Consider the following 20,000-nt stretch of genomic DNA (forward strand, 5'->3'; position numbering starts at 1 on the left):
ATCAGTTCTCTTTGTCTATATGTTAACTACCACCTATGAGTGGAGTCATACGGAGTTCGTCTTTCTCTGTCTGGCTTATTTCACTCAACATAATACCCTCAAGGTCTATCCACATTGTTGTGAATGGGACGACTTTGTCCTTTTTTACGGCTGAGTAGTATTCCATTGTATATATATACCATATCTTCTTTATCCAATCATCAGTTGCTGGGCACTTAGGTTGGTTCCATGACTTGGCTATTGTGAATAATGCTGCGATGAACATAGGGATGCATGGGACTTTTGGAATTGCTCATTTCAGGTTCTTAGGATAGATACCCAGTAGTGGGATGGCTGGGTCATAAGGTATTTCTATTTTTAACTTTTTGAGAAATCTCCATACTGTTTTCCATAGTGGCTGCACCAGTTTGCATTCCCACCAACAGTGTATGAGGGTTCCTTTTTCTCCACAGCCTCTCCAACATTTGTCACTCTTGGTTTTGGATATTTTTGCCATTCTAACAGGTGTAAGTTGATATCTTAGTGTAGTTTTGATTTGCATTTCCCTGACGATTAGTGATGATGAGCATCTTTTCATGTGTCTATTGGCCATCCGTATATCTTCTTTGGAGAAATGTCTGTTCATGTCCCCTGCCCATTTTGTAATTGGGTTGTTTGATTTTTTATTGTTGAGTGGTGTGAGTTCTTCGTATATTATGGAGATTAACCCTTTGTTGGATAAATAACTTGTGAATATTTTTTCCCAATTAGTGGGCTGTTTTTTTTGTTTCAATCCTGTTTTCCCTTGCCTTGAAGAAGCTCTTTAATCTGATGCAGTCCCATTTGTTTATTCTTTCTATTGTTTCCCTCATGTGAGGGGTTATGGTGTCCGAAGAGATTCTTTTGAAGCTGATGTCAAAGAGTGTACTGCCTATATTCTCTTCTAGAAGACTTATTGTTTCAGGCTTAATCTTTAGGTCTTTGATCCATTTTGAGTTTATTTTAGTCAATGGTGAAAAAGAATGGTCAATTTTCATTCTTTTACATGTGGCTGTCCAGTTTTCCCAGCACCATTTGTTGAAGAGACTTTCTTTTCTCCATTGTAGGCCCTCAGTTCCTTTGTCAAAGATTAGCTGTCCATAGATGTGTGGTTTCATTTCTGGGCTTTCAGTTCTGTTCCATTGCTCTGTGCACCTGTTTTTGTACCAGTACCATGATGTTTTGATTACTGTAGCTTTGTAGTATGTTTTGAGGTCAGGGATTGTGATACCTCCAGCTTTGTTCTTCTTTCTCAGGATTGCTTTAGCAATTCAGGGTCTTTTGTTGCCCCATATGAATTTTAGGATTCTTTGTTCAATTTCTGTAAAGAATGTCGTTGAATCTGTAGATTGCTTTAGGTAGTATGAACATTTTAACTATGTTTATTCTTCCAATCCATGTGCATGGAATGTCTTTCCATCTCTTTATGTTGTCATCGATTTCTTTGAAATCTATAGTTTTAAAAAGAAAATTCATTTATCCACTGTTTACTTGTATTAGGTTCTCAGCAGTGTAATAAATTCTGGGAGTGAGTTGAAATATGCTGTGACATGAAATGGTTTGCTCCCTGCCATTATAGAGCATTTTACTGTCTGGTAGGAGTGTGTTAAACAAACAAGTAATTCTATAATTATTTAAACAGTTGCAGGGAGACCTATAAAGAACAATTAGATGGTACAATAGAGGTTATAACACAGGGGAATAGGGAAGGGTCAAGGTCGCTGCCCTGGAGAAAGTGAATTTGAGCTGAGGTAGGTTTTCCAGGCTGAATGAAAGGCCCTGAGGTGAGGTGAAGCTTGCAACTGATTAAAGCAATGAGATGTGAGATGAGAGAGGAGAGGTAAACAGAGACTAAGTCTATCTAAGTTGTAGGTCATTTAAAGGATTTTGGATTTTATTGTAAGAGTGATGGTCTCCTCAGGCAAGGGCAGGCAGCAAAAGCGAAAATGAACAAATGGGACTACATCAAACTAGAAAGCTTCTGCCCAGCAAAGGAAACCATCAACAAAACGAAAAGACAACCTACCAAATGGGAGAAGATATTTGCAAATGATATATCCAATAAGGGGTTAATATCCAAAATATATAAAGAACTCATACAACTTAATATCAAAAAAACAAATAATTCAATTGAAAAATGGGTAGGGGCCGGCCTGGTGGCTCAGCGGTTAAGTGTGCACGTTCTGCTTCGGTGGCCCGGGGTTTGCCGGTTCGGATCCCGGGTGTGGACATGGCACCGCTTGGCAAGCCATGCTGTGGTAGGTGTCCCACATATAAAGCAGAGGAAGATGGGCACGGATGTTAGCTCAGGGCCAGTCTTCCTCAGCAGAAAGAGGAGGATTGGCGTCACTTAGCTCAGGGCTAATCGTCCTCAAAAAAAAAAAAAAAAAAAAAGGGCAGAGAACCTGAATAGACTTTTTTCCAAAGAAGTTCAGCTGGCCAACAAGTACACGAAAAGGTGGTCCACATCACTAGTCATCAGGGCAGTGCAAATCAAAACCACAGTGAGATATCACCTCACAGCTATCACAATAGCTGTTAGCAAAAAGGCAAGAAATAAGCGTTGGAGACGATGTGGAGAAAAGGGAATCCTCATGCACTCTTGGTGGGAATGTAAATTGGTGCGGCCACTAATGGAAAACAGTATGGAAGTTCCTCAAAAACCCATTGAAACACTTTAAGTAGAGGAGTAACTTGAATGTAAAGTTCTTGAGCATGGTGATTTTCTTTTGTGTTTATTGTCCCTGGTGTCTAAAACAACTATCTGGCACTTTGTAGATGGCTCAGATATTTTTGAGTAAATACTTTTATTTAAATAAGTGAATACATTTGTATTTGACAAGATTATTCCATCTGTTGTATGGTAAACAGATTGCAGCGTGGGGTGTGAAAACTAGCTCCTGAGAAAGACCAAGTGAAAGCTGGTGGTACGTGAGGGTGGTGATTGAAACGGAGAAGCACCTCTAGGAGGAAGAAGAATTTGATGGTGGCACACGTGGGAGAGGAAGATATTCAGGATGCTTTATCTATGAACAGCAGTGTTAGAGGGACACCTCTGAGTCTCTAGGACTTAACTTATCCTTCCTTTTTTCCAGACGATTCTACCTGCTGTGTTTTGGTTTTGCTTTAAGCATCACCATGCACCTCTGGATTCCTGCTTACTCAAGGTGTATTTTATTTTGTTACCAGGCTATGAATTTGACATAGACTTTTAAAATGTCTCCTGAATCTCTCTCCTGTTTTTCATTCTTAGAGCCACTTCCGTACTGGATGTCATTTCTTCCATGCTGGATGTCATTTCTTGCCTAGGCTATTGCTGTCCAGTCTTCCTGCTCTCTTGGCTTTCTTACCCTATTTCTTCTCTGCTCTCTCTTTCTACCCATAATATAGAAATAAGCGTATCGTTCAGCTGCCTAAAAATTATCAGTGCTTTCCCATTGCCTGCAATGTGGAGTCTGAACTAAGTGTACTGGTTGTTTTTTAAGAGTACATTCAATTAAATTCAACAGGCATTCACTTGAGCTCTTGCTATTTGCTTGTCTGTGATTTAGCCGCAGGCAGAGACTCTGTGCACCTTCCTAATTTTCATCCTTGATATACTAACTCTTGTCTGGGTGATCATAACTGACTGCACTGGATGTGTGTGCTACCATTTTTCTGCGGTGGCTCTCTGAGCCTTCTCTGTAGTCTTCTTTATCATTGGTAAATAAGGCAAATATTACTGGAGTAAAAGTTCTCTGTACTTAAAGAATGTGAAAGGTTTGGATCACTATTGAATGATGTTTTCATCTTCTGGAGTAATATGCAATTTGGCAGCAGGGTGTTACATAGATGCTTATGTTCAATTTATGGGCCCTTAGTGATCATGTCTCTTTCTCTGCTCCTTGCTCAAGCAAAAGTTACTTTTTTGTGTATTTGGATGACTTTTTTTTTTCTTTAGTGAGTATTTTTATTACAGTTATTCAGTGAACATTTGCTGATTACCTGTGCCGGGAGTTTCAAACTTTTCTTTCTTAAATAAGAGACCCCTCTTTTTTCCAAGGAAATCTTAAACAGAATACCAGTGAATAAAGCAGATAAACAGGGAACTATGCTGGTTGAAGTGGGATAGTTAGATCTCAGGCTGCTTGATACCCGCTTGGTGGCTTCTTGGATGCACCTCCAAGAAGTGGTTTTTGGACTTGCAAGCAGGAATCAATGGAGTAAAGGTGGTACCCACTGTGGGAGAGATGATAGTTCTAAGCGACTTGCACATACAAGTAATGCTTGGAGTCCACCAGTATTCCTATGACCAGTAGTCCTTTCCGCACTTTGTGAAGTTTGTAATTGATTTTTCTAGCTAGAACCACCATTGGGGCATATGTTCATGTTTATACTGCTTTCTCTTGGTGGTCAGCAGGTCATCTTTGTTTAAAAAAAAGAGAGCAAAAGAGTTTAGACTATTTCTTGCTTCTACTTCTTAGCATTTCTATCTCATTTACATTTAAATGGGTGTTATGCTTTCAGCATTTATCCTATCTGCCTTACCCATCCCTTGCCCCCTCTAGGTAACTATAGTTACTAATATGGCTCTGGGTGTTTTGTCAGAAACTGGCTTTGCTTTCTTCCGTGCTTACTTTCTTCATTCATTTATTCATTCAACAAATCTTTATCAAACACCTGCTATTTCAGGCACTCTTCTAAATGCTGTGGAAGCTGGAGTTAACAAAACAGGTGGAAATTTCTGTGTTCTCAAAGCTAACACTGGTTGGGGAGACATTCAAAAATGACATAAATGTGTCAAGTACTAGCTAGAGAAATGCTATAGAGGAAGGGAAGGGAAATTCCTATTGTTGTCCCTATATGGAGATGACCCAAACATTTTTGAAGTTATCTTTCTAGAAATAGTGATAGATTGGTATGGATTTACCTCATTCTTTTGACCATCTTCCATCTTAACTCAAGTTCATGCTCTTTAAAGGCATGAAGTTGTGCTTCAGGCTGTGATCTCTGATTCCAGACCAACTGCTGACCAGTTCATTCCAGGATCGAGCCCCTGGCCTTGTTCTCATTAGTGTAGTTATCCCAGTGTTTACTAATTACACTAATTACTTGAACTGAGCATGTCTTATTCTTCTGATTCCTCAGAGCTAACTTAGTCATTGGGTTTCAAGTTTTTATGTTTCCTAGCTTTTAACCACCAAATGAAATCATATACAGAAGCCCAATCTATAAAACAAGTGAAACATCTCAGTGGGAATGGAAGGTGTTTCGGATGAGGCCAAAGGCACTCCTCCCACCTTGTCCCCAGCCTTTCTGGCTGCCTTGTCGCCTCCATGGACTCCTGCCATGAAGCCATTCAGAGCCATTAGGCTAGTACTAGAATGTGGCTAGTGTGGCTGAGGAACTAAATTTTAAATTTTATTCAACTTTAATTAAAATTTAAATGGTCGCATGTGGCTAGTACAGAAGTATTGGAAGGTGCAGTTCTAGTATAATGCTAACTCTAGATTTAGCACTTCCTGAATGTGTCCTTATTTCACTTTTCCAGATCATGTATAAAATTAGTTTTAGGTGATAATGGGCTCTGAGAAGGCCTGGAATAAGTTCTGGCTTGTAACCTTGGACAAATTATCCAACCCTTCTGGGCCTCAGTTCCTTTTTGTAAGATGGGCAAATCTGTGGTAACTTTTCATGATGAGATTTAAAATGAGATAAAGCTTGCAGAACATTTGGTACAGTGCCTCATGCCTCATCTTAAGTGACTTAACCTAATAGGTTTTTTTCATATATTTTTTGCTTGTAAAAATAAAACCTGCTTATTGTAGAATATTTGAATAAAAGAGAAAAATAAGAAGAAACTAAAAATAACCTGTAATTCCACCATCCATAGACGAGCAACAGAAAAACCTGTGGAATGTGGAAAAAAATGTGTTTTTGGTTCATAATATGACTTTCTCTTTGTTTTGAATATGCATATGTATGACTACAGTGATACTATTATTGTAAAAAAAGGATCTTTTAGAAACTGCAGGTCATATGTAGTATAAATTGCCTTAGCCTTTTTTTAATATCATGTAAAAGATCTTAGGAAATATGTTGTGATTACTGAAAGGTGTTTTAAAACTGAACTCAGTAATTTACTAATGTTTTTCCAGATTTATCTTTGGTGACTTAATGTTTTCAGAATAAAGAATTCTTTTTAGGATGATGGAAGAAAGATACATAGGTGATTTTATCTTAAGTTAAATCTGTCATGTCTCTCACACGTTTTAGAGTCTCAAAATTGTGATTATAGGCATGCCTTATGACATTATAGTAATAAATATTAATTTAAAATACTAAATTTATTGAGCACCTTCTATGTGTCAGGCACTGTGAAGAGTGTTGGAAATATAAAAACGAATAAGATGTTATCATTACCCTTGAGTAAATTATGATCTAGCGGGAGAGACTGACCTTGGTACTCAATACAATGTGGTCAGTGCTGTGAGAGGGATCTAGACCGTGTAATGGGGGAATATGGGGTGGTCTGGGCCAGCTGGGTTGGAATAAGTGTCAGCAAAGGGTTTCTGGCTGAAGTGACATGTGAATGGAATTTTAAAGGAATGATGGACTTAACCAGGCTTTGGTGGGGGAGGAGTATTCTAGGAAAAGGATGCAATGTGATGGAAGCCTGAGCAGTCTAGGGGTACTTGGAGAGCCGTAGAAGTTCAGTGTGGAGTTCAGAGGTGGAATGGAGGTGAATGGGAGATATGAAGATGAATCTGGAGTGATTGCAGAAGCCAGATGGGTCACAGAGGTCTTTCTACCCTATTAAGGCACATGGACTTTATGCTCAATGTTATAAAAGGTCTTTGAAGATTACTGAGAGGAGAGGGGCAAGATCTCTGATGACATCTTTGGCAGATGTAGTAAAATGATTGGATGTGATTTGGAGAACGGGTCAAAGATGAAAGGTACAGAGCAGGAAGTCCATTCAATGGGTTGTTGATTAGGCCAGGTGAGAGATGATAGATGATGAAGGTCTGAATTCAGGCTGTCGAAATGAGTAGTCCTCTGGAAGTTTGGGTCTAGAATTTGGAAGGGATGTTAGGGCTAGAGTTATAGATGTAAGTCATCCACATAATGGCCGTGGTGTGACTCTCACAGTACAAATGAAGTCACTAAGGAAAAGGCGTACGATGAAAATTTGAAGAGGAACTATAAAGGAACGTCAGGCAAAAATACCAATAGTTATCACAGAGGTGAAGAAAGGTGAGCCCTTAAAGAGACTGAGAAGGAGCGGCCAGGAAGGCCTGAGAAAAATGAGGGGAGTGGTGGAATTGCGGAGTCCTGGGGACGATAATGTTTCAAGGAGGAGGAAGTGGTGAACAGTGTCAGATGCTACAAAGATGCCAGATAAAGGGCACAAGTGTTTCTTGGATTAATAATGAAGAAACAGTTGAGGAGAATTTCAGTGGGAGTTAGGAGGATACTATGATGCTTTATTCCAGGGTTATTTTAGTCAGGATTCTTTGGTTTCAAGTGAAAAGTCAACAAACTAGACTTTAGGATTGATTGACTAGGATCTGTAGATGATTTGGAAGGTCCAAATTCTAGGAATTTTAAAGATGCAACTAGGCCCTAGGATCCAGTAGAATGAGAAACTTTACTTAGCACTATCAGGATAATCTCTTGCCATTTCTCTTCCTTTCTTTCTGCCTGTTAGTTGCCTTCTTTTTTGCTGCAGACCTGCTTTCTAGACATGAAGGGCTTTCTAGACATTGTTTTTCTTTCTTCAATTCTGAAGATGAAAATCTTGGGAAGTGACTGAGATTACCCATCTTGGACTAGGTGCTGTGTCTGGGCCAGTCATTTGGGTATCTTGGGTCGTGAAAGAACATGATGGCTCCCAAGATATTTATAAGGTTAGAGGGTATGGCAGGTTTCAGTTTGGGGAGGGAAACTTTCTAGGCAGACAGTCTCAGAGTTGTTTAGTTCAAGTACGTATCAGATGGAAAAGGAAATGAAGAAGCAGAGAAAGTGAGTGTAGATTACTCTTTCAAGGACCTGGGATGTGAAAGTGAGTGTTTGGTGGTAACTAAACAAGGGTAATTGGACATTGGTAGAGTTATTTTATAACCAAATCGTTGAGGTAGATTTACTAATGAGGATTGAAAATGTATTTGAAAACAAAAGATAAATGTTAATGTTTATGGGAAAACATTTCTTTTCTTCTTTTTTTTTTTTTTGAGGAAGATTAGCCCTGAGCTAACTGCTGCCAATCCTCCTCTTTCTGCTGAGGAAGACTGGCCCTGAGCTAACATCCATGCCCATCTTCCTCTACTTTATATGTAGGATGCCTACCACAGCATGGCTTTGCCAAGCGGTGCCATGTCCGCACCGGAATCTGAACTGGCTAACCCCGGGCCACCAAAGCAGAACGTGCGAACTTAACCACTGTGCCACCGGGCCGGCCCCAATGGGAAAACATTTCTATGCAGACATATTCTTGTGGACATAGAAATTTATGTGAACAGAGGAAGTCTGGTTGTAATCACCAATTTCAAGATAATTTTATTTGGGGTCACTTTATTGTTAGATATATATGCTCTGAGTAGTCTCCTTTGTGTTTGAGATCATCATAAACCATATTTGCTGAAAGGAACCAGAGAATATTAGAGTTTGAAAAAGATACTTGAGATCATGTAATCCAAGATGCTTAATTTTATAGATAATAAAAGTGGACTCCAAAGAGGGGAAGTGAGGTAATCACAGATACAACAGTGCTTATCAGAGGAAGAGAGACTATTTCTTCCTTGGGTCTCTGCTTAGAGAGTGAGGAAATCTTTCCTAAAACCTCTTCCATAGACCTCCCTTCATGACCCGTTGTCCAGAATTGGAGCGCAGCACTCACCTCTGAAACCTATTGGTGATAAGGGGAATGTGATAACCTGATTAATGTAAAACAAGGAGGATCTGCCCCCAAGAATTGTGTACCTGCACAAAATCAGAGCTCTCTAGCAAGGAAGAAGGGGAGAAGGGCTGTTGAGTAGGAACTCAACAGTGTCTGTGGCATAAGCTAAGCTAAAGAGTTTATACCTTATTTTGTGGACAGTAGGATACTCCCAAAGGTTTTAAATCAGAGGATAGGTCAGATTTGTGTTTCAAAAACAACAATCTTCATAAAGCATCTATGATAAGGCGTGAAGAACAGCTCGTTCTTATACTCTCTAAAACCACATAATAAATTGAGTTGCAGAGCTGAACTAAATTTCAGTTCTCCAGTATCTTCCTATATTACCTACATTCCATTCTCTCATTATGTAATTGTATGCTGTTGATGGTTGTGTGTCTTTTGCCATGAAATTAAGGTTGATGTCTTTGAACTGGCTATAACACAGGGAATGGATTTGTAAAAGTTAGGAATGTAACCATCCTTCTTATGAGAACACTGATTATGTTTATTTTGTAAATGCCTTCCTTAAGGAGGCATTTTAAAAAAATGCCATGAAGTTGCTTAATATTTTCGCTGGTTGGGGTATCTGGGTGTATAATACACATACGCAACTCTTGTACAGATGGGCTGTGGTAAATGTTACAAGAGAGGCAGAGGAAGTGTGATGTGCTTCCCTGGGGCAACTAGGGAAAGCTGTAAGAGGCTGTGGGATCTGTAATGGGCGGTGAAGAACCTGCAAATTGGGACAGATTCTTCTAGATCAAAGAAACAGCAGCATGACAAAGAAAGGCAGAAAAACCAGGAAATACCAAGGTGCTCTGTATAGATAGAACATTGACTGGGAATGGGGGGAAGATATTGGAAATAAAGCCATGAATGGATCACAGAGAGGAAGGCACAAGAGAATGGAGCTCACTTTTGTTGAGCCTGGTATGAGTAGGCTCTGTGCTAGGGTCCTGGTGAGGTAAAGAGGATTGTATCCCCGTTCTTCTTATGAGAGACTTGAGGCGCAGGATAACTAACTTGGCTGAGGGTTGAGTCAGTCAATATTTGAAACCAAGTCTGTCTTAACTTGAAAGTTCTCCTTTTATGCCAATTATCCTTCCACTGTATAATTCCATTGTGCTTAAAATGTTAGCATTTGACTTTTATTCTCAGACATTGTTGAAGGGTTCTGAGTGAGAATGGAACATTACTAGAAGTGCTAATCAGCGAAATGAGATGGTAGCATTGTGGAGGCTGGATAGTCACCATTCTAGTCTGAAGTGTCCTGTAACGTTTCACACCCAAACATTGCAGTCACTAAATGACTGTTGTAGGAACTCTATTTGCCATATTTTCCAGAGAAATAAAAATCAAATTCAGTACTCAGTTTTGTTCCTCCCTAACTGCCTTCTCCTTTCCATTAAGTAGTAGCTCAGTTCCACTTGAGTGTAATTCTCTTCAGTACATACCATCCAGCTTCCTTAACTAACACTTATTCAAGTAAGAGCAACTCTGGATTAACTATAATTGACCAAGAAGTTCCTCAATCCATAACACCTCTGAGTCATGGATATTTTTGCTATTATAATTGGCTTGGTGAACTGTGATACAAAAAGATGTAGCATCCACCAATACTGAACTTTCTCTCTTTTCACACTAATCATCTTTAGAATGGTGTGTAAACAAGGAAAATATAGAATACCTATTCCTCACACCTTAAAAACACATCTGGAACTATTTGAACTAACTAAAAGCAAAATAATTGCCATGGCAGATTATGCCATACCTTTTCTTTTTACTTAAAAAAAAAAAAAAAGGAAATGGAAAACATACCACTTCTAGAAGGCCCTGACATTGAATTGGATATTGAAATGGTATCAGTAATAAATTTATGTATGCCACATTTTCTTCAGTGCGTCAGCCATCTTTGGTACATATGTGTTGGATATTTGCCATGTGAGTTGAAAAGTTATCACATAGGGAAGATCTTGTCTAGAAGTGGTGTGAATCGTTAGGGTAGATGTAAAGTCAGTCCTTTCGATTCTACATACCTTCCTGATCTGACAGATTATTTTTCTTTTTTCTAAAATCATTTCGTGTCAGTCTTTCAATAAATGTCAGCATTCCCCTACAGCAACTAAAAATAGAAATTATATACAAAAACAGGATAATTTTCGTGAACTTAAAAATTACATAAGAAATATTATAACTTAATATTGAGTTTACTGTATCCTCCAATTTGAAAAACGGAGCGAAATGCTTCTGTGGTTAAATCATAGCTCTTTTACTGTTTGCTATAAAATTTCAAGAATATATATTTCAAAATGTTTTTTTTAAAAACATAATCCAAAACAAATGCAACAGAACTCAGCATACTTGAAATGCATTTTCTGAAATTATCTTAAATCTCTCTACTCCAGAAGGTTTTTGTGTGTGTATGGGTTAGGACTGGATGGTTATTTCATCATCTGTGTCCATCCTGGATTGATTGCACTGAGCAGCACAGAATGAGTTACATATGGTCTCACTTTATCTAACTTTGTAGGACCTCTGGGTTGGAACTCTATTTGATCAGAGTGAAGCTAACTGTCGCAGAAATTTGGCTGATGTTAAAATCCTAGGTAACACGTATACATATATTCCAATTAGAATGGGTAGATTCCTGCTAGAAGTACTAATATTTTGCTATTCATTGATTTAGTGGCTATTGATGACTTTTCCAGAAGTTAAAAAATAATCATTCATCTACCTTTTTATTATTATTATTAGGAATCATGTTACAAATGTGGACAAGACAGATAATTAAAAATCATTTTTTTAAATTGAAGTATAATTGACATAGAATATTATATTAGTTTCAAGTGTGCAACATAGTGTTTTGATATTTTTATACATTATGAAGTGATCATCAAAACATTGCAAATCAAAATTATGAGTGTTTCAAAAACCTTTCTGGGGTTGGCCCGATGGCGCAGCAGTTAAGTTCACACGTTCTGCTTCAGTGGCCTGGGGTTTGCCCGTTCGGATCCCGCTGATCATGGCACCGCTCATCAGGCCATGCTGTGGCAGGCATCTCACATATAAAGTAGAGGAAGATCGTCATGGATGTTAGCTCAAGGCGACCAGTCTTTCTCAGCAAAAAGAGGAGGATTGGCAGCAGATGTTAGCTCAGGGCTGATCTTCCTCAAAAGAAAAAAAAAACACCTTTCTAAAATTGGGTAGAAGAAAATAGAAATACAAAGATTATCTGATGTTTGAAGAGGAAACCTATTGCCAACTTTAGAGTTTATTTCCTTTTTCTTAGTGTGGGGCTATTTAAAAAAGAATAAAGAGAAATGAGTTTAAGATATGTTTTCAGGCTTAACTATAGCTAAGAACTATGTCAAAGTAAGGTAGGGACTGTGCCAAGACTCAGCTTTTAGGGGTAGACAATGCTGTACAGGTTAACTTTCTCCCCCTTCTGGCTCTTTTCTCCCTGTTTTGGTCTTTTGCCCCTTCTCTTTTCCTTCTACTGCTTTATTTATTTATTTTTTTGTTATTCCCACTTCTCCTTCCCTCTCCTGCTCCTCCTTTCTGTCTGTGTTACCCACGTGCTTCAAATCTGTGTATCTGGACTGCCTTCTCTAACAGTTCAGTGTGAGTGTTAGCAGAATGAAAACCAGATGGACCAGCAGTTCCCACTGTTATCTCCCAGCCGACTCTGGCAAGCCTCTGTTTATCCCTCCTTCCTTGGCATGACAGAAATATTTGCCTTTATTTAGGGAGACTTGTATTTGCTGCTGTACCTTTCCCCTCAGTTGTAGCATTAGTGGAAAGCTATTCATTCCCTTGTTGCTGAGGTTGGTTGAGGTGAGTAGACTGTGCAATGAATTTAACTATAGAAGAAACAGTTTTAAACCTGCCTAACTTCCGTATTTTTGTAGGGTAGGTGATTTACTGATACTGGTTGTTAAATGCTCTGAAATAGCACTACAAAGACAAGTTTTTAGCAATAAGATAAAGGGAGAAATGCTCTCCAAGTGTGTTTTTACCATCACTTCACTGAGAACACTTACGACAAGGACATTCATTGTTATTCAACCAGCAGTAGAGATTAGGAAATAGACACCTTGATACTGTTAACCAGATCGTCATTCAAAATGCTCTTACTGGAATGCTCTTATTTTCATTCTTTAGTGCATCTTCCCTAATATGGTATCAACATTATTTCAAATTTTAATTGTTGTGTTCTATTACAACTCAAGTCTTATGAAATTGCTTTGAATAAAGATGATGAGGTAGATTTGGAGTTGTCACTGTAGCAATTTGGGCTTTTTATTTTCTTTTAATACTTGACTTTTTAGTAATTTTGAGAATTTCTCACTGTGGTTATCATAATGTTTTAAAAGACTCTTTTTTTTTTTTTTTTTATCAACAGCCTGTGTTATTTTATTTTTCAGAAAGCCCAAGTGGGAAATATCTGTGCCTAAGGCTGCAAGAGGTGCCTCAAACATTTTTGGGGAGGGGGTGTGCACATGTACACCTTTGTAGAAAATTGGATCTAAAGAAACAAACAGAAACTCTCTCCTCTCTCTTTTGCTGGAGATCTATTGCTTTAATAAATAGATTAAATTGAGAAAAAAAGTTTAAAATTTCAAGGGGAAAGTATACTTAGTAGAAAACAGTCCTGAAGTGCAAATGTTCATTACTGAGTAATCAGGAAATGTCTCCATATCTGTCACATACTCATGAAAAAATATAAGGAGGGTCTTTCATTCTTTGTAGTTCTCAGTTAGGAACTTCTCCTTCGTACTCTGCCTGAGATTGTTATTGAAGTGTTGGTCTCATATATTTACAATGGTGAGTCATAAACTCACAAGTTCTAAGTAAATAATAGCTTAAATTCATTGTGTGACCTACAGCATTTATGTAGAGTGGTGATTTTTCAAACATGGCAGAAAAGATTGGAGTGAGAGCTATGTCTGGGACACATAACTGGCTTCATGTAATAGGCGAGAAAACTAAGTGTGGAAAGGGGATGGCAGGTGTTGCAAAAATCCACACAATGCCACTTCCTGCCAGAATTTCACCTGCATGACAGAGCTACTGATTTGTGTTATTTCTGAGCTGAGGGGTTCATTGCCATCCTACTTTCTCATCTATTTTTACCTCTTGCTAAAGTTGCCTTTAGCTTCAAGTGAATTTGTGCTGTTGCGTATCACACTACCTAGGTAGCATTTGCCAAACTGGGAATAACAATAGGATATAAAATAACCCAGGTACAAATGAGGTCCTTCCATCTGCACTACACCTTCTTAAGTGGGATTTGGGTGGTAAAGTCTTGATTTAAATTTTAGAAGATAAGGATAGAAGATGTTAGATTTGTTCTGTTCACTTGCTTGTAAAAAAGATGAACCCCACTTAAATAACTGAGGTGCTTAAGCAGTAAAATAATATGTTCATGGTGGCGTCCTCCAGATCGGACTGAGAAGCACTCCACGATGCCAGACTCACCTGTGGATGTGAAGACCCCATCTAGGCTAACTCCTCCCACGATGCCACCTCCCCCAACAACTCAAGGAGCTCCAAGAACCAGTTCGTTTACACCAACAACGTGTGAGTAGTTTTCTCTGCATTTCCTGTTTCCATATATTTATTTCTAGTTTACTTCTGATCTTCTAATACCACTTTCTTTTCTTATTTACAAATAATGTTAAAATCTAACATCCGTAAGTTAAAAAGAATATTGTTGTAGGCAACAGTCACATACGGAAAACTTTCTGAAATATGGAGCATCTTTCTTGTCTTGAACTTGTCAGATGTTTGTTAAACCTTGACTCCATTCCAGCTTGGCTCAGGCCTTGTCCTCTGAATCAGTGGAGTGTGTTGCTTTCTGTGTCGTCCAAGGAAAGGACAGAACTTTCTGACAGAGTAGCAACTTCCCTTTCTTTCCTGTATATTCCAGTGGGGATAGTAGATAGCTTTGTTTTCATCAGTCTCAAAGTTCTGGTTAAAATTGTCATCAAGGATTTGTAAAACTAATAAATGCTATCTATTGCAGATAATACTATCTATAGACCACATGCCGTGAAATCTATATGAATGACAAATAACTAACAGGCAAAAATAGAGCCGCGGGATTGTAAGGGATTGGCAAAATATACATCCCAGGCTGTTCATGCAGTGTCACACTGCCATTTTCAAAGACCTTTCTAAACATGTAGGGAGCAGGAGGCTGCAACAGTGCCAAGTTGTAACCCTGTCATCTTGTACTTGGTTTGTTGTCCCCCAAAGCTGCAGTGATAGGCATATGTCTTCTGTGAGAGGTGCTGGTGAGCTATCATTTCTTGACAGGTTGCTTTGGTACTCATTTGGGACAAGAGTCCATTTTATCATTTTAAAACTTAAGAATAATGGGATACTTAAAACATCTTCAAACTGTTGTTGGAAATAGTTTATCAAAATTATTTTAAAAAGATATGTTTGATAAAGATCAGTTTGTCAAATTAATTGATTTAACTGAATAAAATCAACGTTTTCTTTGGTAAGAAATGTGCAAATTTTTCTAGCCTAGTTCTTATGGATTATCATTTTGATGTTCAAATAAATTTTATCGGAAATGAATTTACTGAATTACCACCAATCTATGCTATTAGTTGAGTTGTGATGTCTCCTTTTGATTTCTTGAAATAACTCCTTGGTAATTACCGTATCCATTTTGGCTTATTAAGTAAAATTTGCATTTTCCCTAAAGTGGTTAAGAAATATGAGGGGGAGAAAATAGCCTTCTAATTGGGTGATATAAGGTTAAACTTGAAAGTCCTATTTCTATAAACACAGCTGTCAGTTGTGTGTACAAAACATGATTAAAAATGTTCAGCGATAAATTTAGTCTCCACCAAATGTACACTTTCTCTAGGGGAGCAGTTTAGAAAGGAGTAGTCCTGTTATATTGATGTAAGCCTTTGACAAAAGGCTGACATCCAAACGCTGTTTGTTCTATGTTTGAAACATTTCACGTGGTTGCCATATGTGCACATGGGAGGCATGGCTGTCCCTGTGTTACAGGCGACTCCATTTACTCTCAGCCTCTGTGCAGAATTCCCTCATGCAGCGTGAAGAGTACACCCATTTACCTGTAGAATCCCTGAGCCTGTGGTAATACTAAGTCAAAGCATTTTACAAAAAAGCCCCAACAGTTTTTAAATTATAAAATCTACCAGATTTAAAAGGAAGGAGACTTGGTTGTAATTTCCTTGTGCGTGTTCTCTGTAAGTTTACTTTTTCTTTCTGATTTTGTGTCCTTGACAGTAACTAATGGCACGAGCCATTCACCCACAGCCTTGAATGGCGCCCCCTCACCGCCCAATGGCTTTAGCAATGGGCCTTCCTCTTCTTCCTCTTCTTCTCTGGCTAATCAACAGCTGCCCCCAGCCTGTGGCGCCAGGCAACTCAGTAAGCTGAAACGGTTCCTCACTACCCTGCAGCAGTTTGGCAATGACATTTCACCAGAGATTGGAGAGAGAGTCCGCACCCTCGTTCTAGGACTGGTGGTAAGCAAATGTAAATTGGCCCGATTTTCTGGGGTAAGAGAGAGTGTGTGTGGGGGAATCAGAATACAGACTCCATTCTAACAAGTATTTTGTTCTAGTTGTTTCTACACCTGGAGATTGCATGTATGTCTGATAATTCTATAGTAACAAGGTTTTCAGTCCTTCATTATGTGTTGACCCCATGAACTCCATTGATCCCACCATGGTTTCTTTTACTGTTTGACTAATAAAGATATGGTTATGCAAATTTATTGTTACCTTGGCCATAAAGGGTGTGTATAAAATTCAGTAAGTATATCCTCAAATGGCTAGTGGCTTTCAACAATGACAATGTTATGTTGATGTCAATGTCAATGTTTGCTATGTTAATGATTTACTTACTATAAGTAGGTGACCATTTCAACTTAGTTGCTTTGAGGGATTTTTATTATCAGCCTAGATGAGCAAGAATTTATAACAAGTAACACATTCTTTTGTATGTTTTCATTTTTAAGGCTAATAACATTTAAAAAATTTTTATTGTGGTGAAATATACGTAACATAAAATTTAACATTATAACCATTTCTGAGTGTACAGTTCAGTAGCATTAAATATATCCACATTCCTATGTAACCATCACCACTATTCATCTCCAGAACTTTTTCATCACCCCAAAGTGAAACTCTGTACCCATAAAACAATAACACCCCACTTTCCCTTCACTCAACCCCTGGCAACCACTAATTGGTTTTTTAAAAAACCAGTTCTTTGTTATAGATACAATTACTTAAACCATTAGTTTGAGAACAGAAGTGTTGATTTTGGCACATTATACTACATTCTGTACGTTATCACACTGGAAATTAGAACATAGAGATCATTTTTTTGCATCCTAAATCACTTTTACCTATACTGTGATTTTTCTATATAAGTAGAGGATTTTCATTTAGGAAGGTGATTTTTCCCACAGCAGACTTGAGTCATGGAGAAGCTATGAGTCACATGTTCGTCCTTTTATCATCCAGGCTTATGTTGGAACTGAAATTCAGATGATAGGCAGCAGTTTCCTTTTTCTTGAAACAGCTCATTTATTTTATTGTGTGGACTTATCATGGGCAAAGCCATACCAGTTGTGTTTTGCAAAGAAGTTCTGGGATTAAAGTCTGAGTGAGAGTCTGGTGCTGTGGACATGCTTCAAATCACAGTATGTCACATTTGACAGAGTTTGCAATTCAATGTTAACCGTTAACCTCCTGCTCCTCTGCACTCTAAGAACAGAAAGCTTTCACATTTCCCACAATCCATCAGCTTCACCCTGTACTCCTCTAGGTCAGGAAGGCGATTTTGACAGCAGTGTCTCAGCATCCTGCAGTTACTTTAGCAGTCACTTACTCCTTCCTTTTTATTCATTCTTGAGTTTTGCATAACAGGCTTTTCAACACGAAAGTTAGACCAAAGAACCACGAAGTAAATCCAAAGCAGTAATTGTATCAAGTAAATGGTGTATATGTTGTTACTATTAAAAAATGCTTTTTTGAAAACTATTTTTTAAATTTGATATGCTCTTTAACAGTGATTTCCATAACTGCAAATATAAAAAATTTGGTAGCTTTGAGTAGATTTTCTCACATATTTAGTGGCCTACTTTTAAGTGCAATACTTTTTTTAGATATTTACTTTTTAAAAACCTTACAGAGAAGTTAAAGCAACACATTAATTAAGAGTGCTTTGCATATAATAGGCAGACAGTGAACATTGGTCACATGACAGATTTTGTTTTGAGCATTTGACTGTCAGCTTTTACACATGCCGTACTATTTAAATCCTGGGACCACCCTTTGAGGTAGTGATTTTTATACACATTTTACTTGTGGGGAAACGGAGGTTTACAGAAGTAAAATATACAAGGCTACCCAATTGGTAGTGACAGGCCTGTGATTTGAACTCAGGTAGTAAATCCATAATGAATTATATTATGCTGTTATTCAGATGGAGTTGAGAAAAGTGTTGGTAAGAACTGTGCAAAACACAACTGGTACGACTCTAGAAAATAAGCCATAGAAACAAAATGAAGGAGAAAAAACTGGACTCTCTGACCTCTGTTGTTACAGATAGGAAGTTAGTATTTATTCATAGTTTCATGTGAAGATGTTTTGAGTTTGGGGATGTGAAAAACTTGTAACTTGGCACCCCGATACTTTATCTTAAAAGGAAAAGGAACTGTACGAAAAAGTGGATGGAGCAATTTTCCAAAGGTGTTAAGTCACAAATACCCCAATTTTGTCAGGCATGAGGATAATTCAAGGGCTGAAGAAGTTGAGACTGAAGTTTACATTTGTGATTCTGCCTAAGGACAAAGGAAGATGAACCAAAATATGGTTAATTTACTCAACACCTTTACAGTAGTTTGGCTGTCTATTAAGTAGATGCTTTTATCAATACCTTTTGCCCATTGTAGGATATAAACCTTGAATATTTGGGGCTTGTTTTTATAGGGTAAGTTAGGAGTGAATCCAGATTATTTTGTGCATTCCTTTTGGGTTGAACAATACATGTTGCCTGTAGGATAAATGGAATATCTTTGAAAACTAGTGAATTTTTTCACCCTCTGTGAGACACAGTGACTCAGAGAAGGCTCAGACCTTTTTAGCTTCGTTAGCACAGCACACTATGCATCTAAGCTGTTCATCCTGAGCCAGGGTGCTTTGGTAGACAAAGAATGCAAGATGGAAAGACAGAAGAAGATTTCCACCAACAGTAATATAGACATGATATGTGGGATGAATTGAGATTCTGACACTTGAATTTGGCCCTTTAAGTGATCAGTTGTGCTTTTAAATACATCCAAGTGTGTTTGTTTTCTATAAAGGTAATATTAGAAGTTTCTTCATAATTGTAGAGACTTCTCTGACAATTAAACTATGCTAAGGTCCCTGCACATTATTTTCAAAGTACTATATTTCATATGTTTCATTTTCAGATGCGATTTTTAGACAGGGGTGATAAAATAAGCTCTAATATGTGATCTTTTTTACAAAGTCTAAAGGTTTTATATTGAAAATACTGCTCCCTGGATGTGTGTCTGCTGGTTATTACACTGTGTTATAACAAAATCAGTAATTTATTAGCTTCAGTGTTTTTACTATTTACCAAGAGACAGATATATTTGTAATGCATATTTTCTCCCACAGAACTCTACTTTGACAATTGAAGAATTTCATTCCAAACTGCAAGAAGCTACTAACTTCCCACTGCGACCTTTTGTCATCCCATTTTTGAAGGTATTGCACAGCTCACTGGTCAGGAAAGTATTTCAAACTATAATGTTGCTAGGTCACAACACTGTTTCTTTTTAGGAGGGAGATCAGAACTTTTAAGGGTGCTTTGACTTAGTTGAATGGATAAAATCTGTCTGAATAGACATGTTTTTATGATCATTTCTGAAGTAGTCCTAAAAGTATAATACAGAGTGTTTTGAGTAGTTAAGTTTGGAGAAGAGTTGAGAAATTTCTTTGAATAAAGATTTTGTTTGTTTTTTGGTCATTTGAGTTATATTTTGCATTTT

The 20,000-nt window shown here is 37.9% G+C and overlaps 1 protein-coding gene across 4 annotated transcripts in view; it reads left to right on the forward strand.

The window, feature by feature from the left end:
- RUNX1T1 (RUNX1 partner transcriptional co-repressor 1) overlaps positions 1-20,000 on the forward strand; it is a 145,651-nt gene that overhangs the window by 68,512 nt on the left and 57,139 nt on the right. For all 4 annotated transcript variants that reach the window (XM_046642593.1, XM_046642592.1, XM_046642594.1 and 1 more), the window contains 3 exons: positions 14,381-14,518; positions 16,214-16,455; positions 19,627-19,716. In XM_046642593.1, the coding sequence (XP_046498549.1) occupies positions 14,381-14,518; positions 16,214-16,455; positions 19,627-19,716 (470 nt within the window). The remainder of the gene's footprint in view (positions 1-14,380; positions 14,519-16,213; positions 16,456-19,626; positions 19,717-20,000) is intronic.

This window comes from Equus quagga, chromosome 16 (assembly GCF_021613505.1).
Source record: "Equus quagga isolate Etosha38 chromosome 16, UCLA_HA_Equagga_1.0, whole genome shotgun sequence".
Taxonomy (NCBI): Eukaryota; Metazoa; Chordata; class Mammalia; order Perissodactyla; family Equidae; genus Equus; species Equus quagga.